The 25,551-nt window shown below is 34.5% G+C and overlaps 3 protein-coding genes across 4 annotated transcripts; 1 reads left to right on the top strand and 2 right to left on the bottom strand.

Moving 5' to 3' along the window:
- Positions 1-520: 520 nt before the first annotated feature.
- On the bottom strand, positions 521-22,223 carry ppih (peptidylprolyl isomerase H (cyclophilin H)). 2 transcript variants are annotated; one of them, XM_043247538.1, is made up of 9 exons: positions 22,031-22,223; positions 9,750-9,814; positions 7,420-7,443; positions 6,373-6,417; positions 5,848-5,890; positions 2,842-2,934; positions 2,238-2,325; positions 2,114-2,154; positions 521-969 (listed from the first exon to the last, which is right to left on the bottom strand). In XM_043247538.1, the coding sequence occupies exons 1-9, from the start codon at positions 22,094-22,096 to the stop codon at positions 901-903; spliced, it is 534 nt and encodes a 177-aa protein (XP_043103473.1). In that variant the 5' UTR covers positions 22,097-22,223; the 3' UTR covers positions 521-900. The 2 variants fall into 2 exon arrangements, with proteins under 2 accessions (XP_043103473.1, XP_043103474.1); XM_043247539.1 differs by having other exon boundaries at positions 22,035-22,180.
- On the top strand, positions 13,330-17,375 carry si:dkeyp-100a1.6 (probable G-protein coupled receptor 160). The gene is made up of 2 exons (XM_043247537.1): positions 13,330-13,466; positions 15,363-17,375. The coding sequence occupies exon 2, from the start codon at positions 15,379-15,381 to the stop codon at positions 16,429-16,431; it is 1,053 nt and encodes a 350-aa protein (XP_043103472.1). The 5' UTR covers positions 13,330-13,466; positions 15,363-15,378; the 3' UTR covers positions 16,432-17,375.
- Positions 22,224-23,315: 1,092 nt separating the features above from the next.
- ndufa7 (NADH:ubiquinone oxidoreductase subunit A7) lies at positions 23,316-25,022 on the bottom strand. Its single transcript, XM_043246995.1, has 4 exons — positions 24,879-25,022; positions 24,608-24,657; positions 24,040-24,177; positions 23,316-23,450 (listed from the first exon to the last, which is right to left on the bottom strand). The coding sequence occupies exons 1-4, from the start codon at positions 24,927-24,929 to the stop codon at positions 23,375-23,377; spliced, it is 315 nt and encodes a 104-aa protein (XP_043102930.1). The 5' UTR covers positions 24,930-25,022; the 3' UTR covers positions 23,316-23,374.
- Between the last annotated feature and the right edge of the window lie 529 nt (positions 25,023-25,551).

The following is a 25,551-nucleotide window of genomic DNA, read 5'->3' as shown; positions in this document are numbered from 1 at the left end:
AATCTCATCACTGACTTCTCTCACAGTATAATAAAGGAAGCACTCAACGACCATAGATGAGACAGACCCTGGCTAGTTCTGAGACAGACCCACACTCCCCCTTACCCTTTTGTCATGTAAATATGTTTTTGGCACTGTCGAGGAGACCTGGTTGAAGTGTGATTTTATTGTTAATGGTTCGGGCCCTGTTGTCCCACACAAAGACGGGCTTTAACATTGACCCCAGAAGCCTCCCACCGAGCCCAAACTCTTCCTGCACTTTAGCTGAAAGAGCCCTTTTGTGTGGATGGGACACAGTCCAGCAGATGGGGGAAGGGGTTTCTGGGTTAGGATGTGGGTTAGGGTAAGCAGCAATAAGAAGACAAAGGGAGTACAATCATAAGGAATTTGCATTAAGTAGCGTGTCCTTTAGGTGTTGGTTTAGTATCATAAACTCAAAGCCCTTGACGATCCAGGAAACGTCTCCATTTCAGTTCTCTCTGAATTTCAAGTGTAATAAAGAACGTGTGTCCACATTGACTTAAAAAAAAAATAACATGAGTCAATTTTTATTTAAGGTTAAGAAAACCCCCAACAGGCCATTACTAAAGACACAAATAAAAGCCTCGTCCTTCAGAATGTACAAAGAATGCATGCATCGGTCTTGAATTTCAAGTTTAGTCATATTTGCAAATACTGATAAAAGAGAGGTCAGGTAAGCAAATCGTGACATAACATTCAGTTTTGGTGTAACTCAATTTTGAATAATATAAAACTACAAACAATTACAAATAATCAGGCGATTCCACAATATTACCTATAAAAAAAATTATGTTTTGTAATGGAGAAGATGAATAATTAGTCCAAAATCCAGAATGGCTTGTTGTCTTTAAAGCAAATGTCATGTGTCTTTCTGATGCGTCACATTTCTCCACACTGGGCAATGACAATAGGTAGCTTGGGCTTGTTGTTGGGTCCTGTAGGTACATTCTGGGGAGAAAAAAAAAAGAAATATCACAAAAACTGATCATCATCCAGATCACAAGTCTATATAGGATATAAACTACCAGTCATTTTGGAAACAGTAAGATTTTTTTAATATATATATTTTTTTAAAGATGTTTCTTATGTTCATCAAGGCTACATTCATTTAATCAAAAACATAAGAAAAAGTAATATTGTAAAATATTTATTAGAACATAAAAATGGGATTCTATTTTAATATACTTAGTTAATATACTAATACATTTTAATATATTTTAATATGCTTAAAAATAAAATGTATGCAAAGCTGAATTTCAATCATAATATTTATAAATATGTTTCTTATGTTCATTAAGGCTGCATTTATTTGATCAAAAACTTAACTTAATATTGTGAAATATTATTGTGATGTAAATTAGATTTTTTAAATTTTACTATACATTTCAAATCAAATGTATTCTTGTGATACAAAGCTGAATTTTCAGCATCATTACTCCAGTCTAACGTCTATCCTTTAGAAATCATGTTGCAATAATTTCACAATATGAAATTTTTAAATCAAATAAATGCAGCCTTGTTGAACATAAACTTCTTTAAAAATAAAATCTTAGTTTCCAAACTTGTATGCACATATATATATATAGCATATATATATATATATATATATATATATATATATATATATATATATATATATATATATATATATATAAAAATCAACAAAAGTGCAATGATATGTGCGTGTTATAGTGCAAGAACTATAACAAGTCTCAGTTAGCTTAATGCAGTACACAGCAGTAGTTTGTTTATTATATAATAAATAAAAAGAAAACAATAGAAAAAAATACAGCACATCAGTGTTAGAGGAATTTTTGCTTATGTTAATTTTATATAATAAAAAGAATACTAGAAAGTACAAAGAACACAAAAAGATTAGATATCCTGAAGATGGCTAGTATATGTATATATATATATATATATATATAAATGCACACACAAGTAAACTAGCAATACAAAGTTTCAAACACTGTTTAGAAAAGTCACATAGAAAGGAATGGGATATAAAATGGGAAATAAAGCTTAGACTTAAATTCCTTCAAGAATTGACACTTGTCATTTCAAAATGTACAAAACTAAAATATTGTCTTACCTCAATTTTTCTCATAACAAGCAAACCATCCACCACTTTTCCTGTAAGACAGAGAGCAGTTAATGACGTGACTAAAACACAAGTTCTCTCATGATAGAATCAATTCAGGAATTGTCTGACTCACCAAATACCACATGTTTCCCATCCAACCAGTCGCACTTTGTACAGGTGATAAAAAACTGACAGCCATTTGTTCCTGGTCCACTGTTTGCCTGCAAGAAGAATATTTGACATTATTGATTGGAAACAACTCTGAAGAAACAATCTGATGGTTAGACAGAGTGCGTTTATCCTGTATCAATGTTTCACCTATATTCAAAAATGTCAACCACAGAAGAAAATGACTTTGCATGATGATGGTCAAATGATTGTATAAACCATTTTTTAGTTCTAAGGGGACAGTCTAGTTAGTAACAGTTTTTTTGTACATGACAAATGAAAATATTACGTATTTAAAAGAAAATGAAATAGAAAAACAGTTTTATAACCTAGTTTACAAGGTATGTGGAAAACATACAGATAATACAATTTGTTTGAGAAATAAGAATACATTTTGCATTCATTAAAGTTGGTTTCTTTTTTCCTGTCAGATTGTGGAATAAAGGATTCCCCACTACATGCATCTTTTAAACACACTGTTCTTCGAATATTGCTGATATGCTCCCGTAAAGCGTACTGTAAATGTACATTGTGTGTAAATACAGTGCAAGTGTGTATAGAAGCTTTACCATTGACAAGAGTCCTGGGCCAGAGTGTTTCATTCTGAAGTTCTCATCTGCAAAGGGTCCCCTGTAGATACTGCAGATACCAGTGCCATCCCCCTGATGAACAAGAATATGGCTCTAAAATCACTCACAGAGTTAGAAAATCTAAACCAATCAAACTGACATGTAGACTAGCTCATACATGAAACCAAAATTACAGGTCAAAGCAAGCAAAAATGTAGCTGGGAGTAGTTGTGTGTGTGTGTGTGTGTGTGTGTGTGTGTGTGTGTGTGTGTGGTAGGGCACTATGACCAGTCAGATAAACACACAAAAGACAGACTGGAGACGGAAACAATTCTACATTTCTTCGCCTGATGCACTTTCAAATCAATCATAAGATATAAATTAAATATAAATTAAATATAAAAAAATCCTATATATAAAATATAATTTATAAATGGCAAATGATTAATTCAAAGTTGTAAAATTAACTACAAATTATTTTACATGATATATAACAATTCATTAAAAAATATATCAAATCAAACTGTTTAAATAATTAGGACCAATGTCAGAAATGAAGTCAAATGAAATTATTATCTGCATTTTCTCACTGCTGAGCATCAGTGCATACACGATAAATATATGCTGTTTGAGCTGTACGCCACTATTTTTCATGACGTTAGTTAAGGTTATCCTCAACAGAACTACCAAAACTAATCTTGGATTAAAATACATATAAAAAAAATACAAATATTTATTAAAATCAATTTACATTTAGTCATTTAGCAGACGCTTTTATCCAAAGCGACGTACAAATGAATTTAAACGAATGAATTCGTACAAATTCAATATTAAAACTATTAAATGAAGCAATAACTTTATTATGCCATCAGCTTTTATTTAAAAGGGAGTTAAATAAGTGAAGCTCAGTCATCAGCATTTGTAGCGTAATGTTAAATTATTCAGACATCCTTGGTTTCTGAAAGCAAAAATAAAGTTACAGGATGCTTCAAGGCCTCTAGGGGGAGCTCTCTGCGCATTTTGACTTGCTGTTGTATGTGTTGTGTGTTAATGAGTGTGTGGAAAAGTACTGTTCCAGCACTGCACAGTTTGCATGTCTCCCTAATCAAACTTTATTAGTGGAGCCTCCGAGAACACAGATGAGTATGTCAAGTATCGGAGGAATACAAAATGTGCAATTTTGAGGGCTTCAAAACAGGAACGGGAACCACTCGTCTACTAAATACTTTCACTCTCTGCATCAATGTCTACCTCCTAGTTGACTAGCAGACTGGTGTCTGATAACAAAAAAAACGGTCCTCAGGAAGAAGCATTACATTTACTGTTTGAATTAAACCTAAATTCTCAAAAAAATAAATAAAATAAACTAAAACAAAAATCTAAATCACACAAGCCAATATTTTATTCGCAATATAAAATGGTTAAATATTTTTTTATCCACTAAATGAATTAAAAATGTGATGCTTGTTAAAATAGTCTCAAAATAGTTAGCACGAGGGCAACAAAGGGATAAAAAACAAGACTTTTTTTTAAAGATTAAGCTGGTAGAACATCAAGTAACTAAGTTAATTGACATCAGGTTTGTAACATGATTAACTATAAAGGGATGTCTTAAAGAGGCAGAGTTTCTCAGAAAATGGGCAGACACCAATCTGTAAAAGAGTGTTGTTAGATTGTGTAATATTGTTAAAACAACGTTCCTTTAACATTAATTTGCAACGAATTGCAAAAGCCTTGAAATTCTTTCCTCTACAGTACATAACATCATTAAAAAAAGAAACTGGAGGAACAAGACTGAAGACGTCTGCTGGATGCCTGTGGTTTTCAGGCTCTCGTTGACATTACTAAACGGACACAGAAACGCTTCCAGAAACCAACGTCAGTAAACACAATCCGTCGTGCCATCTGCAGACGCCAACTGAAGCTTTATTGTGTAAAAAGGAAGCCCTACGTGAGAATGGCCCAGAAGCGCCGTCATGTCCTGTGGGCCAAGGCTCATAAAAAAAAAAAAAAAAAAAAAAAAAAAAAAAGTTGTGTCATCAGGGCTAAAGAGGAGGGAGACCTTCCGGCATGTTATCAGGGTTCAGTTCAAAAGACAGCATCTCTGATGGTTTGGAGGTGAGTAAGTGCAACGGCATGGGCAGCTTTGGAATGTATGCTTTGGAAAAAACTATGAATACTGAAAGGTATATAAAGGTTTTAGAGCATCCCCTTCAGATGACGTCTGTTTCAGGGAAGCCACATACTGCAGCTATTACAACAGAATGGCTTCGCAGTAGAAGAATCCAGCGCTGAACTGACATATCTGCAGCCCAGGTTTCTCACTTATAGAGAACAGAACATTTAGCAGCTACTTTCAGCAGCTAGAAACCATCACGAGGCAGGAACGGGACCAAATTCCAACACCGACTCCAGAAACCCATACCCTCGATTCCCAGATGTCTTTCAATCTGCTTTGAAAAGAAGAGGAGATGCCACACCACGGTAAACATGCCCCTTTGCTAACTATACTGAGATCTGTAGCAGGCATCAAATTTGAAATGTTGTACATAAAACTTTACCATTTCTCAGTTTAAACATTTATCTATGTTCTATTGTGAATACAATTATTGACTCGTGGAATTCTTTAAGTTTTAATTTTATTCAAATAAAAAAAAAAACTGTTCTAACATTTCTGGAATCCGGGATGTATTTTAACATTTTTAAATGTTAAAAACAGTTTGAAGCTTCTGGAATGGATAAGGCCCTGCGCTAAACTATTTTCTGAGAAGGAAAAACTCTGAAAGGGAAGATTATTACTATACATCAATCAAATTAATACAAAAGCTAATGACTGCAAATATAAAACTACATTCTTGTTTGCCATTTTAGAAGGGCGCATCCTTGTTTAAAAAATATGCATATGCATAACAGTCGATATGCAAACAGACCCCATTGTTTGCACACATGTCAAAAGCCTGCAAGATCAATTCAGCTCAATTGTCTGAAACACAAAGCAAAACTTACATTGACAAAATCACCACCCTGAATCATGAAGTCCTTTATCACCCTGCCAAAAGAAAACAGCACAAACACGCAGGATGAAATTAAAAGTCAAGTTTCTATTGTTTTTTTTTTTTTTAATAATTTTGCAATAACCTCTTACACTTCTATGAGTAAAATGCACAAGACATGCATTTCTGTAAATAAGCAGTTGGGATTTTCTCTTACATCGTAAGATCGTAATATACAACATTTTTATTGGTTGCTACAAATATACATAAAGTCTTCAGTGCAGTGTAACCATAATTTGTATAGACAATATCATGGCGCTTTTTGAATTGCAAATGTTTAGTGTGAATTTGCATCAAACATTTGATTAATGAAAAACCTACAACATGTCTAAAGACATAAAAAGAGACAAGATTTACACTTAGAATTATGACTTTGAACAAACCTCTAAGTCTAATTAAAAAAAGCAGCAATAGCTCGATTAAGTCAACACTAATCATTGTTATACAAGAGTGAACAATACAGACTAAAGTGTCTCACCGATGAAATGTGCAGCCTTTATAGCCTACAGGAACACCATCCTTCCTACAGTGAATAAAAGCAGCACATGAACAAGGTATATGCAAAGAAAAGCAGGACCAGAAAGAAAGAGCCGTGCACACGACACGTTTCATGAAATACAAGCCGTGTTTAATCTGTAACCTTATCCAGTATTCATGTTTCCACTTCCTTAAAAGCATCGGTCACAATCAGAGCGCGATTTGTAAAGGGGTTGGGGGAATTCCCCCCTCCGTCTATGCATGCCTGTCTCTGCTGAATATATTTTTTTTTATAATTTGCGAAATGCGATATGAAGTCCTTTTTGAATCCAATTCTTTTTGTGAAACGTCATCTGAAAGGAGCGCTTTGAATCATTATGCAACGCAACGGTTTGAGTTTACATTTTCCATCATATTAAAACATATTCATTGCACAACGCTTACCAAAAAAAGATTTATCATGCGTGTTGTTGATGATAATATTAAGTTTGGCTATAATTAGCCTTACCCTGGAGAGAAAAAAAGTTTTCTAAAGTATCGTGTTTTTTTTCACAAATCGCACCCTGGTCACAATAACTCAAGTGTAATTTGATTATGTGGAATAATACTGTAGGTTTAACTATATATGCGGCTGAAGCAGCACAGCTCTGTATTAAAGGCATAGTTCAACATTTTTCAGTAGAACAGTAATGGAATTTTTTTTAGTTGAAACATGGTCCCTTTGTGGTGATAAAAAGATCAGACCTTCACTGTTTTTTTTCTGAGGCTTTGGATTAATAATGCTGTAAATTGTAATATTATAACATTACGTTTCTTGCCCAGACAGAATTTCAAGACCTCAATATAATCACCAGAAGCCACAGCTATTTATTTTTACTCTAGTTTTATGAATCACCATGGATCAGTGTTTCAATTAAAAGTCTTTAATGCTTTATTGAACAACACAAAAAAGTCACCTGCCACTTGCATGGCCTGAGGGTGAGCCATTTAACTGAAAAGTTTCATTTTTGGGTGAACCATCCCTTAAATTCACTGAAATCTGACTTACTTGAATTCACCAGTACAGAACTGCCTGAAAGACACAGAAAGAAAAAAAGATTTACATCTCCCTTATGAAGCAATTCCACCAAAATCTAGACATTGATTGGCCACTAGATTAGCATGCAAGTAGTTAACACACTAGAAATGTAACAATTCACTCCACTCGTGTTGTGACATGATACAGATTTTCTTAAAAAGGTTAAACAAAACAGGATTTAAGAATTAGAGAAATTATAAATGAAAAGGTGTCCTTTTACTATTACTTGCACGGTTTTTATTGAAAAATATGACGAAACTAAACGGAAATGTTAAAACAAACCCCAAATCAAATAAGTAAATAACAGAAATAAAAGACATCTCTTCCTATAAACAAACTATGGCTTTGCTTGTGCTCTTTGAGGCAATCACTGCATTTTAATCCCAATCCGTTTACATTTAATTTAGAGTTTTGAAATTTAAAACAAACGTTCATTACTTGGCAGTCAATGGGGGTTTTTTTTAATCCAAATTATCTTCAATAGTTTTTTTCAAGATGAACAAAGCTTTTACGGGTTTGGAACAAAATGAGGGTAAGTTATTAAAGAAAGCAACCTTTTAACCAAACCTTGTCACAAACATTATTTAGAAATATTGTGAGAAAAAAAAAAAAAAGTTACATATACAAGAATTTATTACATTAGATAGAGACTAATGCTGGATGCTAGTTCTTCTCTGGTGTCTAAATAACATACAAATCTCTAGGAAAACAGCTCCAAACACTTTTGCATAGTTCTCCTTGTGTTTCAGGAATCTTATAACATGATAAAAAGAAAACCTTTTAAATTAAATAACTGATTTGATGCTCATATCAAACTTTGTACTTGTGGATCAAAGACCATGATAAAAAGGCCTGACGGAGAAATTTTATCAATATTGAAATTACAGATTAAAAAAATAAAATAAAAATATAAGTACCACCAAATTTTTATAGAATATCGGAGGGAATAAAACACGATTTCTAACCTTTTAGGCCAATTAACCTTACATATATTAATGCTGTAAAACATTTAAGCCACCCTTTTCATATGAATTTCAATTTTGATTGCACTTTTGACGGCACAGCTCAAGTCCGAGGAAAAAGTGTCAGTGACACATAGGTCACATAGGCAGTGGCTATTTGCACTACATGTAAATAGCCTCTATTGCTATTTGCACCAAGTGTAAATAGCAATTAGATGATATTTACACTAAGTGAAAATATATATATATTTTTTTAGCAATAAATGCTAGTTACACTAAATGCAAATAGCAGCATTCTAAACCCGGGTCGATCCCGCCAAATGAGTACGACACACACTTTGTGCCACTGCGGCTGACGACAGTTGGCGTCTTTTGTAATGTTGACTATCAGAATCACACATCGGTGGGCAAAGCTAGTGTAAATAGCCTCTGGCAACATGACGGGCTATTTGCACTTAGTGTAAATAGACACTCTATTCATATATACTTCTAAAAGCACAAAAGCAGTAATAAGCAGCATGTGTGTATTTTTAGCAAAGCCAACAACACAACGTAAACCTCATGTTCCATGAAGATATATAGTAAATTTCCTACCATAAGTTTTTTGATTAGTAATATGCACTGCTTAGGACTTTTCTCAGTATTTAAGTGTTTTGTTGCAGCCTCAGATTCCAGATTTTCAAATAGTTGCCCAAATATTGAAAATATTGAAATATTCTATCCTAACAAACCACGCATCAGTGGATAGTTATTTATTCAAATCTCAGATGATGTCTAAATCTCAACGTCGGAAAAATTAACCTACTGACTAAGAGAGAGAGAAAGAGAGAGAGAGAGACAGAGAGAGAGAGACAGAGACAGAGAGAGACAGGGAGGAGGGAGGGAGAGAGAGAGAGAGAGAGAGAGAGAGAGAGAGAGAGAGAGAGAGAGAGAGAGAGAGAGAGAGAGAGAGAGAGAGAGAGACAGAGAGAGAGAGAGAGAGAGAGAGAGAGAGAGAGAGAGAGAGAGAGAGAGAGAGAGAGAGAGAGAGAGAGAGAGAGAGAGAGAGAGAGAGAGAGAGAGAGAGAGAGAGAGAGAGAGAGAGAGAGAGAGAGAGAGAGAGAGAGAGAGAGAGAGAAAGAGAGAGAGAGAGACAGAGAGAGAGAGACAGAGAGAGAGAGACAGAGACAGAGGGAGGGAGAGAGAGAGAGAGAGAGAGAGAGAGAGAGAGAGAGAGAGAGAGAGAGAGAGAGAGAGAGAGAGAGAGACAGAGAGAGAGAGAGACAGAGAGAGAGAGAGACAGAGAGAGAGAGAGAGTATTCTGGATTTATGCATGAACAAATTGAGGAATCATCTCACCGAAAATTTTCAGCAGTCTTTGGAACAATGTCTGCAAAAAGCTCTACCTTCATTCTGCCTACTTCCTGGAAACAAAAAGAAAAGCGGAGCACAAACAAAGAGACAAATATTCATTGACTGTGACAATGACAATGTACATTTCATATTCAAATCAAAGTTGCTGCATTCTGTGCTGCAGCGACGAGCTTTTCAGTCATCTAAAACTCAATGCAAACAAATACAGAAAAATACAGAATTTCCATCTAAGGATGTGAGGCATTAACCACGAATGGATGATCAGTTGTGTGCTTGTGGAATGAATGCAGGTTGTTGTTGTCCTACATGACCACACATGAGAAGTGAAGCGTACGAGCCGGTGCTGTCACAGCCCTGCGTGAGTTAGGCTGGCCATCGTATTGTAAAAGAGCTGTTTGTTTGGACTCAACTAATGGATAAATTCACTGCAGTCTTAGCGCAGCATTTTATAGTTCTGAGGATGTTTGTGATGAAGATGTCGTTTTCAACAGTCTGAGAATGCTTCTGATGTTATGGTGTTTATTCCTATGCAGTTTTATCTCAAGGAAGAGGGGGTTTCATCGCAAAGGTGTTGAATCAGGAGCGATAACAGGTACGACTGCCAACAACTAGGATAGATTTTAAACTCAAAAGCCAATGGTAACTGACTAATTGATTAGCCATTTGAAGAAGATCTAACTCACAAAAGCAAAGAAACGCTTTTGCATAGACCAGGGGACTCTAACCTTATGTCACTCGGGAGCTACTTTATTCAAATGAAAGCAGCTGAGAGCTACCAATGTTATACAATACTTAAATCTCTTAATGTATCAATCCAAACTTATACACAGCATTGTTAAAATGTTAAAATGTTAAAAGCATGTGTCTGCATAAGCAGTCAAATTATAAAAAAAAAATGCTGGATTTTAAATTAATAGAAAATAATCATACTGTAACGTTACCTATCGAAAAGGATGAGTCAGAATAAAGATCTGCTCAATAAACATGTAGAAAAATGTGCATTCTAAGATTGCCCTTTTAATATTTACTTTTTATACCAACAACTATTTGGTCCAATTTTTGCATTGGTCTGAACAAAAATAAGGCACACAGAAAAAAAAAAAAGTACTTTGTAGTTTTTTTAAAATTGCAATAATCAAATGCGGGTTGCCAATCAAATGATAATTAAAATATGAAACAGGATAATTAAAATATATATAGATTTTTTACATTAATAAATAAATAAAATACCCTCAATGCTGATATGTCAAGTATATTTTGGCAAGCTACGTCTAATAAGGAAATTACGCTTTTTTTTTAGTTATAAAAAAAACGTAAATCTATGAAGAATGGGCTCTTCATATAAATATAATTCTGAAGACTGAAGCAGAGAAACAAGAGAAATTTTTAAAATTGTAAGTCGTTTTTGCAAAATTAAAGCACCATGATGCTTTTGTTGGGGGTGGTTGGCAAGGTGCTGCCATGCGGTTGGTAGGGAGTTTTGGACGGTTGTTAGGGCAGGGATAGGTAGGTGCTTTTGTCCCAAGTAACAAACAACTCCTCTCCCCATGTTCCTATATATGAGTCTCTAAAAACAATTTAGGATCCCTGCTTCAGTGCAAATCAACAAGATTCAGATCTTTTTACACATTACATCATTTGTTTGAACTTTTTGTTTTTAAAAATGTTATGTTATTGTGCATGATTTATTGTTATGTTATTGCAAACCCAAAACATCAAAATTAACAAAAAACAAACATAGCAAGCTCACAGATGCTCTATAGGTATGTTTATACTTTTTGCAAGCGACACACCATGACAAGACTATAGAATTGTTTATATTTGACTCACTTGAGGGCAGTTTGGAGAAAAATATCTTTATACCAGTAGCGGTGAGCTGTAGTTTGGAGAAATGTTGTCAAAACTTAAATGTACTTTTTGTTTCAATGTCAAACATGTCTTGGAAAGATTTAAATATATTTTTTATATTGACATATCGAGGATGTATGATAAAAATGAATTAAAAATTATGAAAAAAGGGGGAAAATTGCATTTGTTTTTTAATTTGAAAATATACATTTGGGAAACATTATGGGTTATGAAAATACAGTTAAGTACACACACAAGTTAAATTTCTAAACAAATGAAAAGAACATAAGCTACGTTAAATATTTGACTGACTGTGTGTGAAAACAAAAAAACTAATGCATAAATTTACAAAAAACAATCAATAAAACACCTTTGCTGCGATTATTATATAAGCAATAGTTGCTAACACATTTCTGCACAACAAGCGGGAACAAGCAGGCTCTTCCATGTTCTGTGCCTGCTCTTGTGGAGGTGTAAAGTAATCAATGGATGATTTGCATATCTATGAAGAATGCAAAACCATTCGTTTAGGTTCTCTCACACAGGACTGAAATGTCAGCAAAGACTGACCCAACTGCAACAAATCTGGAACAGACGTCTGAAGAGGACATCTGCACATAACAGAAAGGACGTTTCTATGGATCATGTCACCCTTTGCCTCTTTGGATGTGGCCAAGGGGGGACTTTGGAGGGTCAAAAATAAAAAAAGATTAAAGAGCCAGCAGCTTCACTGTGAGACACCTGGTTTGCTCTTCTTCTCTTGAATTGCATCCAGGAGGACTTAATTACAGTCTTTAGCTACAGTGCCACACTGGTCAATCCGCATTATTGCAGTCTCTCACATTAGGTCACATGAGATCAAATGACTACTCAACAACAGAAATATTTGTTGACAGATTTTTTTTTTAGCAACCTTGCCGATAAAGTCGACTAATTGTTCCAGCTCTAACTGTCACACCTTTTGCACAATGGGTTAAGCTGTAATTGGTCAGGTTGAATGTCTCACATTTGGTTTTTAGTCATGTTCAAGGAATCCTTTCTCCACACCCAGCCCCTTCCTTCCTTTCTTTCTCTCAGGTAATATTTTACATACATACTACGTACAATTAAACATTTGTGTTTTACCATCCTTCCTCTACTTTAAGCGTAACAAAATACTTTTATTAAACCTTTCCAATTATAAATGAGGTGCTAACTAGTCATGATTTAAAAATGACATTGAAGTGCTACTTCTGGCAATATAACAGTCACGTAGTAGCAACGCTCTACCACATTTTAGCTATAAAGTTTTATACCATTGTGCTAATAATGTTTCTTTAATCATTCAGCAATCCTACAGACTGAAGCACCATCTAAAAACCGTCGAGAAATGATACGTCCTAATAATATTCTGTGGTCTCCACCCATAGCTGAAGGGACTCTGAACAGAAATACAAAGACATAGAAATACAAAGACCTCAAGCCGCGATGCGTTGTCTTACTAGTTGAATCACCCACTCTAATTATCTAAATAGCTGGTGAAAAGCATAAACCAAAAACACTAACTTAATGATTTCAATCTTTATGTAAACAGCAAAAGCATAGATGAGCGAGGAAAAACAAGGCAACACAGCTTGCAATAAATTCTTAAAAAAAAAAAAAAAAAAAAAAAAAAGGGTCACATGGGAAGTCCAGAGAAGTCAGGACCGCCTATCATTGTCCATGAAAAGAATCTATTTACAGGTAAATAGGTGTGGTTTCAAGAACGCGCTCTGACAGAAATGTGCTCACTTCCTCATCAGACACGACTCGGTTACAGACACTCATCAAGCCAACGACTGTGCGCCAGGATCACAATGTCTACATTTTCATAAGGTATCTCGCTGGTTATTATATTGCTGTCAAGTGAACATCTTTCTGTGACTGGGATAGACCTATTTCGAAAGCTTAAGAGAAACAAATATTACATCAAGCAAGGTTATTGTTAGAGTTTCTTTTAAAGAAACACCTCAACTATATTTGTGACTCGCAATGAATGCAACTAAGTGGCAGACCACAAAACCTGCTCGTCAGGTTTGTACAAGAGACCAGTTCATATCACTCTCATCAGGAGGTTGCTAGTTTAACATTTAACCAAGAGTACTGGTTACATTTATTATTTATTCATTTTTTGTAAAGGTTGTAATGTTAGGTTACATTTACACACACACACACACACACTACATTTATGTTGTTTGAGTTTTAATTTTAAAATGCAATAAAAAAAAAACTTTTACATAATATTAAGCTTCTTGGAAATCTAATTTAGAAAGGTAGAATTTTTGTTATTAATATAAAACATTTACTTATTTTAAATGCACTTTTAACACTTGCGTGTACTACTGTATGAAATATGGTTTCAAGTGAATCATTTCAACTAAATTTTTAAAAAAGATATGTTTAAAGTGCATTTTAGTTCATATTCATGGTGTCTCGAAACAGCACAGTTGAGTACACTTAGATGATCTAAAAGTTTATCTTAAGAAGTACTAAAGTACATTAAGTACAAAATTTGTGTGAAAAAACCTAGGAACTCTTTTAGCATGAAACGTTTGCAAGAGAGCAATAATAGGCAGGGCTATAAATGTAAATAGCAATAGATTCTATGGACACTACGTTAAACATGATTTTCACACTACAAATAATTGCAAATAGTGGCAATTATGTGTAATTCACTATTGTAGTACATTATAAAACTTGTGAAAATGTTCATTTGAATTCAAATTATTGAATGGATGCCACTTTATTGGGACATAAGCCCTCCCTACAACTACCTTAACCCTCCCTGTTACTTTGTTTCCTTTTAAATTAAAAATATAATATTTTCTGGTGTGATTTGAAAAGGCAGATTCAAACCCTGGTCAATCATGTCAAAAGATACCCGCTTCATCTATACCACTGGAGTTGACAACGGTTTTTTATAATGTTGTTATAAAGTTTATAACGCCAAATCACATGCTGATAGGTGGATTTAGTGTAAATAGCCTCTGCCGACAAGGCACTACAATGCACTATATACACAAAGGTGAACATGACAAGGTTGTAAAACTAGTAAGAAGATACGTTTTTCTGTTCGATGTGATAATGTTTAACGTCCCTGACAACATCTATAGTCACAGACTTTTTAGCAACCACATTTTAAGCTACAAAAAAAAGTGACTGGTGATATTTCATGTTTTAAATTAGGCATTAATATTGTAATATAATCTAAATGATAAAATATCATAATAAAATATCATGTAAAATAGGGGTGTCAAATTTAGTTCCTGGAGGGCCACAGCCCTGCAGAATTTAATTCCACCCCTGCTCAACACATCACTTCATGTAGTTTTCAGCTCAAGCTGAATTACTTGATTAGCTGGATCAGAGAGCTCTTCCAAGTTTACCAAATAATCCAGGCTTATTTCAAGTTTGTCTGACTTACTGTCACTATTTTAGACCCCACTCTGAAGAAGGGGCTAATTTAGCTCTTCCTAGCGTAGTCCCGGAAACTAAAATCGTTTCTAGTTCCTGCAGTCCAACCACACCAAAAAGGTGATAGTTCCAGAGAAGTGGGTACTATGAAATAGTTCCTGTGGCCCTAATGATGTTTACCACAAACACAGCCTACTTCATGTCTGCTAACACCCCGCCCCCTCAATTTTTGAGCACATGATGAAATATCATGCTTAGTGTCACTATTTGAAAGGTGGGTTTATTTTATCAGATCTGACCAGTCTTTTTTTTTTTCAGGCTCAACTGAGACCAAATGTCGACCCAGCATATACCATCAGAAGTCATGATGGCCATTGTCTGGTCATCAGGGGTCAATGAGAACTTTCCCCAAGACGAGACCCTGCAGTACCTGCTCATTTTGTGCTCCAAAGTAGCCCTGAACACGTTTGTCCTGTCTTTCTGGAGGCACAGCATTCTCAAGTCCCTGCTGGGGCTGTGCAGTGTCTCTATGTACGTGGCAGACATGCTGCTGGTAAGCGCAGTCACCGGTGCGTGGCTCTTCAAAGAACTCCTATCCACCTCCACCTCCATGTGCTTCATCCTGGCGCACGGATCGGCCGTCTATGCCCTGCTTCCTCTGCCTATACTCATCGCTGGGGCGCTTGACTACATCAGCTACCCACACCTAGACGTCAGGTCAAGCTCTTGGCGAAGGCTTGTGTGTTACTGCACTTTAGTTGTGCTTCTGTGGGCATCTGCGTGCTGTTACACCTACATCTACACGGACACGCAACCTATAGAGATTCACAAAGACTACGAGCGAGTCCTGGTGTGCCGTGTTCACGGATCTACTGTTGTGTTCCAATTTAGTCTGCAGATATCTATTGCAGTGGGTCTCATACTTCTGTTTTACTCCAAGAAGACAGTTGGTTGGATCCGAAGAGCCACAGCATTTGCTCAAGAGAAAGATCAACACTGCCCTTACAATCAGGAGGGGGAGGGAGGAAGTTTTGAAATTCAAGAAAGTTCTCCTCCTCTCTTTGTCAGTCTGACTCTAGGTTTTGCTTTGAACTGGATACCCTATCTGCTGATGTGTTTGTTGTGCTCCTTTCTGGGCTTTATGGTGCCAGCTTACGCTAGTGTTAATCTTCTGTGGATGGCCTGTGCTAACAGTGTGCTGGTTGGCATTGCTTTTTGGTTTAGGGGCGCAAGTACTGGACCTTTAAGAAAATTTCCAGATGACACATGTTCGTGGAACATCTACTGGCAGATGAGCAAAAGAACTACACCAACTGTGGATGCACAACTCACTATGAGATTGTACAAAAAGGTTCACATGCCCGTTGTGCCTTTTCAAGAGATCTAGCCTAAAATATCTAAGACTGGCAATGATACTGTGCCTTGCGATCATGTTATGTGTTGACATCTATAGCTCTGTTACAAACATCGTGAGCTGCTTAAAAGTTGCAATGGAAAGGAAGTAGAGACAAATATTTTGTTTTGTGTGTCAAACTGTTATTCAAAACTTTGGGATCAGTATGATTTTTTTTAAGTTTTTCAATGGAGTCTCTTATGCTCATCAAGGATATAATCTATCAAAAATGCAGAAAAAAACAGTAATAAATAAATATTATACGTTAATTTTTATTGCAATTTCATGTTGTAATATAGATAATTTATTCTTTTATTTTTGGGATGCAAAGCTGAATTTAATTCAGACATTACTCCAGTCTTCAGTGTCACATGATCTTTCAGAAATCATTCTCTTTTATTATCAGCATTGAAACTGCTGTGTTGCTTGGTATTTTTTTAAAACATGGCATACATTGTCTTTGATGAATCATTTATTCAAATTAAAAATATTTTCTAATGCAAGTCACTTTTTGCTGTCAAATTGTATCCTTTTAACCCATCAATGCTGAATAAAAGTATTAATTTCTTTAAAAAAAGAACTAAATGTATATTTATTCACCCCTTCAATAGTAGTATTGTAACAAAATTTCAATTAAGTTATTTTTAACTTTTTATTTATCAATGAACCTTAAAAAAAGAATCACAGGTCCAAAAACATAATCTACACAACAACGGTTTACAAAAGATCATGTGACACTAAAGACTGGGGTAATGATCCTGAAAATACAGTTTTGCTGTAAAATGTGATTGTCGATTTTACAGTCATTTTAGGATTTTTGTTGTAAAGCTGTAAAATTGGATATAATGTCGCACACTAATAACATGGTTAAAATATTGTTTACATACACATACTGTTTGTATCTTGAGGCTATACTATTAAAACAGTATTTCAACTGATTGGCCACATTGACTGTACATTAATTCTAACTGATAAGAATTATAAAAAATTAAATTATCACTATACACAAAGGATTATTTATAAATAATATACTGCTATTAGATTAGATTTACAAAGCGTATTACTCAAACAGATAGTCTTTCATAAAAATTTTTACGTTTATTCTGGATATTTTTCTTTTTGCCCACGTTTTTTATTAGATCTGTCTTTTTTTTAACAAGTAGAGATTGATGACCTTTTTAAATTTTTCTCACACCTCATCCTCCCTTTTTTTTATAACATTTTTTAATACACCTTACTTACAAGCATAAGCTTTTGTACGCCACCAATCAAAAATACTGAATAGTAATTTTTTTGTGTTTTGAGTAATTCTTCTGCTCATGCATTTACGGTACTTGTTCCAATATATGACAAAATAGTTATATTCTGAAATACTTGTACTATTTTAATAACCTGTTTTATATTATATATTACAATAATATTTTCTTTTTTGGGTAAAGACATTATGAATTCACCTTTGATCAATTTAAAGCATCCTTGTTAAACAAAAGTATTAATTTCTATACACTGTTTCATCGGGCGAACATGCCTGACCCGAAGTTCACTTCCGGTCTGTGATTGTTTATCAGTCTGGTTAGTGCCACCAGCTACAAATGCGGCTAATGATGTTTAATAAAATTGCTCTCAGGTTATTGTGCTGTGGGATGTGTTTCCCATACATTTATTTATTTGTGGTGACCGGCCACAGCATCAAAGCTGAACTGATTTTCCAAGATGCTTCATTAGAGACTGACGCTGCGTCCGAAATCACATACATCCCTACTATAAAGTATGTGAAAAACAGTATGCGAGGCGAGTAGTATGTCTGAATTCAAAGCGTTCGAAAAACAATAGACAAGAAGTACCCGGATGACCTACTGCTTTTGCCTGAATTCGGCAGTATGCATACAATGAAACACTGGTGTATTGAAATCAAGAAGTTGTGCTTAGTAATTATGATCGTTAACTTTTATGATCTATAGATACTCATTTTTATATGATTTATAGGTTTAAGCAAATATTAATCTCTTCAGTTATTCGGTTATGCAATCATATACTTTTATATAATCCATAGGAATATGGCTCCTTTTGCACTGACTGCTGTGTGCTGTGCAACGTGGCAGGGAACCTCCTGTCATTCGGATGGGTGAAAATACCCCAATCTCCAGAGAGACTGAGGCTTTAGCTGGATAACAATTGTTAGGTTGAGCCCTGTTTGCTTTTTATTTTTGTATCCTCCGGGGCTTAGTCTAAAAGTAATGTTTTTTAAGAAACAGGAAAGGAAAACGGATGCGCCCTATGACTGCTGATTGTTACATTGATATTTTGATATGTTGAGCCCCAGCCAAAATATGTGGAAGGGTGGAAACATACTGATATATAGAAGGGAGACAAAGCTCGGGAGAGCAGAGAAGAGGTGAAGTGTGCTCCTCAGAGTACACGAGCTGCTCTTTACATCTTTTTGGTTAGCTGGTACTACAGATAGTCTTTCTTTTACTTTAAATCTTACTAATCTTTAAATCCTATGATAATATTACTAAGAATTATCAGAAAGAATTCAAAGGAAGAATTTGAATTTTAATCATTTTTGGTGGGAGTTATGATTATATTTTATGCATTATTTGTACTTTTTAATAAATTTGTATTGTAACGCATCAGACACTTTTCTATCCCATGAGGCCACGGGAGAGGAGGCATCATATTCGAAAAAGTGGTGGAAACCGTACACACAGCTCTTTTTTTAAGTGTAAGTCATTGTTACAAGTAGAAAACGGTATTGATTTTCTTTAAGCTACAAGTGTCCGAGTTGAGGGGCGTGTAATGACAAGTCGTAATGATGTGTCAACTCTTAAGAACGAACTTCCGAAGAGTACTTGAACGTGAAAACTCATCACATCTTTAATAACATTAGACTCGTTTTTGACCTCATTGATTACTCTGATTTTATTGAAGACAGTAGTTTAATTCTGTTTTTGGATTTCTTCAAAGCCTTTGACACTATTGAACATCCTTTCATCTTTTGTTTTGGTTTTGGACCTTTTTTTTGTAATGCAATGAAAACGTTAGAGGTTTCTTTTAGGGAGAGGTATTCGGCAAGCCTGTCCAGTCTCTGTATACCTCTTATTGTAGCTTAAACTTTCTGTCATTTTATTAAGGAGAGTAAGTTAGAGGGAATTCAAATAGCCGGTAGAAGCATTTTGATTAGTCAACTAGCTGATTAAAAAAAAAAAATCCTTTATCATGCAATCAAAACCATTCAGCTGTTCTCTAATGCTTCAGGCTTGAATCTTATCCCTTAAATATTTGGATGGTATTCCTGTTAAAGAAACTGTCAATTACTTAGGGGTTGTCATATCCAAAAATGAACAAGATAGAGTCTCCCTGAATTTTAACCCGGCCTTTGAAAAAATAAAAAGGAAATTTCATCTTTGGTTACTAAGGGACTTGTCCCTTAGAGGTAGAGTTCTCTTGTCAAAAGCAGTAGGAATTTCTAGACGCACTTACATCGCTGCCTCTATTCATTTAGACAACAAAACTATTAAAACTATTGATCAGACTGTATTTACATTTTTATGGAAGAATCGTGTGCACTATATTCGTAAATCTGTTGTCAAAAATTCTTTTACAACTGGTGGACTTGACCTTCAACAGTACTCTCAAAATCTATTGGTGAAAATTTTGTCTGAATAAACTTACTTTATTTTTGTTTTAATTTGTATTTCAGCCAAGGTGATGTGAATAACGAAACTTTTGTTATTAATCTACTCATTTTATTACTCAAGTTTTACATTCATAAACGTACATTTTCTAATAGAAACCCCTGTTTCACAGTGTTTTTTATAAAGAACTGGAAAGCTATTTCTATACTACTCATAGAAGCACTAATAGAAAGGTCGATCAAAACTGTCCGGCTGTGTTCTGTCTTTAAAATTTGAGTGACCTGAAGGCCTTGATTGTGTGTTTTGTTTCTTAATTACAATTTTTATTTAAACTTCTTGGTGTATATATATATATATATATATATATATATATATATATATATATATATATATATATATATATATATATATATATGCAGCATTGCGTGCGTTACCCCAGAGAAAAACGTTCTTCATTGCGGTTGCACTCGTGTATAAAAATCTTTCCAAAACTTATTAAACATTTAAACATTGTAGATCGATTAGATGATTTTGTGAATCTCACGTAAAAGGTCTTTTGATTACTGAGCACGTCAAGGTTTTTTTTCCCTAAATTTTCGTGCTTTTGTGATGATGCATGGAATGGCAACATGAATATAGCGGATGTAGTAAATCCTAATTCTCTCATGCTACCCTCATTCATACTACATAGAACATGCTGTTTTAAGGTCTGGCCACTCATGCCATTCACCATAGTAATCAAACGTGTCATAATCCTGCACAGAACTGCTCAACGGTTCTGTGCAATCCTACAGTATGGTGAATGAAAAAATCGAATTACATAATGTGATGATGCAAAGAGTAACTCATTAACACGCACAACACGTGCACAATAAACACGTAGCAGCAGATAGTAGTTATTATTGTGTTAGTTTTGAAAAAAACACTAAATAGACATTACAAATAGGAAGATGAAACACAAGTAGCTTCAGAAATACATATCTTAAGTCAACATACAAATTCAAACATTCAATCAAGAGATTTGTTCAAAAGGCTGATTCATTCAGAAACGAAGTGGCTGTATGAATGGTTAACTGAATTATTGATAATAAGGTTAATTATTTACACTTTCACCTTATCTGCTTTTTTAGGTGAAAATTATTATGCTTTTTGCAGTCTTTCTACCAACCAGTGGTGATTCTGAAAGAAAGCATGCAGTGTATGCAGCAACGCATGCAGATATGGACGCGAATCTGACAGTGTTTCAGCGTTACTGATAATGTTACAACAGCATTATGTTGAGAAGTGGCAATTTTACCATTCGATTTAATCCACACATTTATTTTGTTCTTGTTCTTGAGTGAAGGATAGTTATAAAAAAGTACTTGTCTTGAAAAAAAGTTAAATATTATATAGGTACCACCTAAAACAACATTACAAATAAGATAATGTTGTGTAGCATCATTTAGCAAAATACTACTACCAAATATAAATAAGTAAAATAGTGATTTTGACATATCAACATAGGTAAACTTGGACTAAACCCTCTTATATATTTCAGACTTGGTTGTTGTCTCTTTAGGTATTTTTGGGAATCAACTAGGGCCATTCTGACAGCTGATATGCCACATTCACACAGCAAAGGTGGCACAGAAGCACTTTTTAAAGAGACATTTCGGTGTCTTTACACAAACATACAATGATTATATTTACACTGCAGTTACATATAGCATATAGTTTGATACTAGAAGTAGAGGTGGCATAATTTAGCCAGGTTTTTACACCTTTACACTGAATTTTAAACAGACACGGCAGACTTAACTCGTTTGGGTAAAGACAACTTAAGTACACTCTGATTCACTTAGATGCTATTTAGCAAACAGCAAGTCTGCGGGGCAAAATAAAAACAGGCTGTGCGTGATTTAGCTTCGGTTAGCTGACCTGCTAATGAAAACATTAGTGGGATTTAAACTTACTTGCCCTCCAATAGTCACGTCGAAAAACACTATCGGGTTGTTAGGGTTTGAAGGCTGAACGTTCATGGCTGTTTTAAGGCTTTTATCACTCCAGACAGCAGAAATATGCGATATTAATATGTCTCAATTCTCACACCATGAACTGTACAGGACGATTCAAAAATGTGCACCCGTGACGTCACTACGGACGCCACCGAAGGACAAGCTTCATCTAAAGCTCTGGGGCCAGGTGTTCAAAAAGTTTAATCAGAATATTCTGGATTTGGAAATGTAGTGTTTTGCTACGCAGGATCAGGTAACCCATATTACTTTTGTGTAAAAAGGGCAAAATTGGATTGGATCGGATCAGTCTGATCCACGCTTTTTCAGATTTTAAAATGGATATGGCGATGGCCATAAATAAAAATGAGATGGGTAAAAATGCCATTGTTTTGCGTTTTAATTTTGCATTGCATTTACACAAATAGCTACTTCTGGCTGGTCTATCTCGGACGACTTTGTTAATGTAGTCTACCATCAGTGATTAAAAAAACCTTAAAGAATATTTTTGTTGATATTAACAGTTGATTGGGGATTTTGATTTCAGTTCCTGAAATCCACCCTTCTGCTGGAATCAGAATATTCCCTCAATTAAGTATATATGTTAAGTATCCCAAACCTTTTTGAACAATACAGACTAATGGTTTAATCCAGATAAAAACCAGGATTGGATATAGTGATCTAATTCCGAAACCTTTTTCCCAGTCTGTTTAGATTAGAATATATTATCTCTTCATGTCTTATAGTCGCATATTTAACATTTTGAGCTAAGCGAGATAAATACTAGAAATTAGTAGACTACGACGTGTATAATAACCTTAATGTGTTCAAACGTGTGATAAAAGCTTGAAGCTGTACTAGATAGTGCACTGTTACTGCCATCTCGTGGTCAAAAAGGTGGACAGTATATATTAATTTGCCCCATTAAAATTAATGCATATGCAGTCTAGGGCAATTTGTATGTGTTTTAGATAATTTAATGCATTTAAAGTAGTCTGGCCAAATCAATGTTTTGAAAGTTCATAATAATTTCATCTTGTTTTTCATACAAAATGCAAAATTACTGTTTATGTATTGCCGAAGAGACAGTAGTTAGATATTGTAAATATAGGTGTGCTTCAGAAGAATAATTAGAAAAAGTATTCTTTTCAAGAGTGTTAAATGTGTCGTCACAAGGTTGTCTTTAACAATTAAACTAATAAAAAACATCCATTTCTGATAAAATAAACACAAAAGGTGCACTGCATACATTTCTTGTATATACGCATCTTTTATTGAGAATAATACATTTTTTACAATGAAAATCTAGTCAACGCTCAGTGGAAGTTCTTTTGGTGGCATGCCTGGAATAACAGGGCGTTTGAGTTCTCTAGAAGCCTCACTGTGAATAGAAGAGAAAAACAACAACAAATTACCACTGAAATGTAGAAATAATATGTAGCATTAAATTATTTAAAAATAATTGATAGTTTTATATAATATTAGAATTTTTATCATATTTTATGTAATATTTTATGCTGAAACCCAGACTTATATGTCCACACGTTATTAATTCTATTGTGTTAAAACTGTATTATTTTGCTAACCTGACCAATAATATAGCATTATCATAATGGAGTAGAATATGTCAAGAAATTCAGTTCCAGAAAATTGAGTTTAGTTTTTCATTTTTTAGCTGTATAGAAAAAGAACAAAATGCATGCCTAGAAAAACACAAACTATTATTACATGTATTGTGCTATTAAAACAAACCAAGTAATACATTCCACTGTCAAGGAACTTATTATAAAAATTAATACTATTTTATTAGCAAATGTTTTTTTGTTTTTTTTAAACACACAAAGGACCAATAAGACTGTATTTACATAAAGACTTCTTGCAGCCTATCATGGTTCTCTCTACTGAAGTGAAGCAAACAGCATAAAATAAATGCACACAACATTTTAAAATGGTCTAATAAGCCAGTGCACCTTCCGGCTGTCAGGGTCTTCTGAGAAGACATGACCACAGTTGGTGGAAGAGATTCTCTTCGTCCGTCTCTCTGACAGTAGTAGTTATTTGCAAATTTATGACTCGGTCCAACGGGAAGATTAGGGGGTGGCTGAGTCCTACCATCAATGACATGAGTAAAACAAATATGAAGCATGAATTAATGATTGCATTCAATGTCATCATAACAGTGAAAATAATGTCACTGCATTAAATATAAATATATATATATATATATATATATATATATATATATATATATATATATATATAAATATATAAATAAATAAATATATGTATATATACTGCTGGTCAATTTAACAGTGCGCAAAGTAATAGGTCAGTCTTTATTTTTTTTCCCTGAAAAAAGAATCATTAAAAAGGTCAAAAATATATATTTTTTCTTGTATATGTAAATGACTAAACCTGTCAACTACCCATATATAATAAAGAATAAATACAAGGAAATATGTTGCTTAGGTATAACGTTGGTTATAGCAAATTTCAAGTATTTATGTGAAATATACATTTCTAGGCAAGTATATATACCTTTTTGAAATTTCAGTGTACCGAAGTTGTAGTTTTGACTGGAGATCTCGCTGTTAAGGAGAAATATTTTTTTTATTTATAACAAACAAAATATTGTCTAGACATGAAAACAACTGCTGTTTACTAACGCGAAGACAAGCAAGCGAATACATGCATTTACATGGCAATTTAAACGTTTTTTCTAATCGTTGTCATATTACAAAGATATGCTCAGCTTCTGTGCGTCTAACAATGCACGACTGATAAACGATTAAAATGACCATCATCTCACCCCTGCCAAAAAATTTCTCAGTCTCTGGATAATTTTCGTAGCCGACGCCATATTTCCGTCAAGGTGAAATCGATGCTAGCTCCGAGTCTGTAGCGGGATCAGTTTTGACTGAACTATACCTCATTACGAAGCTAGTGTTAGGCGAATAAAGCTGATCCCGGGTCAGTTACAGCAGCAGCAAAAGAACTAGCGCACCGGAAGTCATTTTCTTATTCTCTGGTTCACTGACTGATCACATCCGGTAGAGCTACAGACATTCGCGCCACCTGTCGCATCAAACGCAAAACAAAACAAATTGACTGTCAAACGAATGTAGCTGAAATACAAGCAAACTATCACCGTTTTAAACAGTTTATATACATTCAGTCTTTTAGCAGACGCTTTTAACCAAAGTAACTTACAAATAGGACAATGGAGGCAAAAGAGCCATTATGTGCAAGTCTAAAAGGGAAAAGTTGCTTTATTTATTTTTATTTATTGAATGTAAAAAATTTATTTACAATAGAGAGGGCGTGAGATAGACTTTTTTATTTAGCCTGTATATTGACAAACGCAATATGGTTAGGTAAAAATTGTAGTTTGTTACTTATAAGAGTAGATGATGAAAACTGTAGCGACTTCTATCTGCCAGTTTGTTTACTTGATGAATATCATATGCAGTGTTGGGAAATAA

The sequence above is a fragment of the Puntigrus tetrazona genome, chromosome 8 (assembly GCF_018831695.1).
Source record: "Puntigrus tetrazona isolate hp1 chromosome 8, ASM1883169v1, whole genome shotgun sequence".
NCBI classification, from domain to species: domain Eukaryota; kingdom Metazoa; phylum Chordata; class Actinopteri; order Cypriniformes; family Cyprinidae; genus Puntigrus; species Puntigrus tetrazona.
Note: the sequence above shows the minus strand (reverse complement) of the source record. Positions and strands in the feature narration are given on the sequence as shown.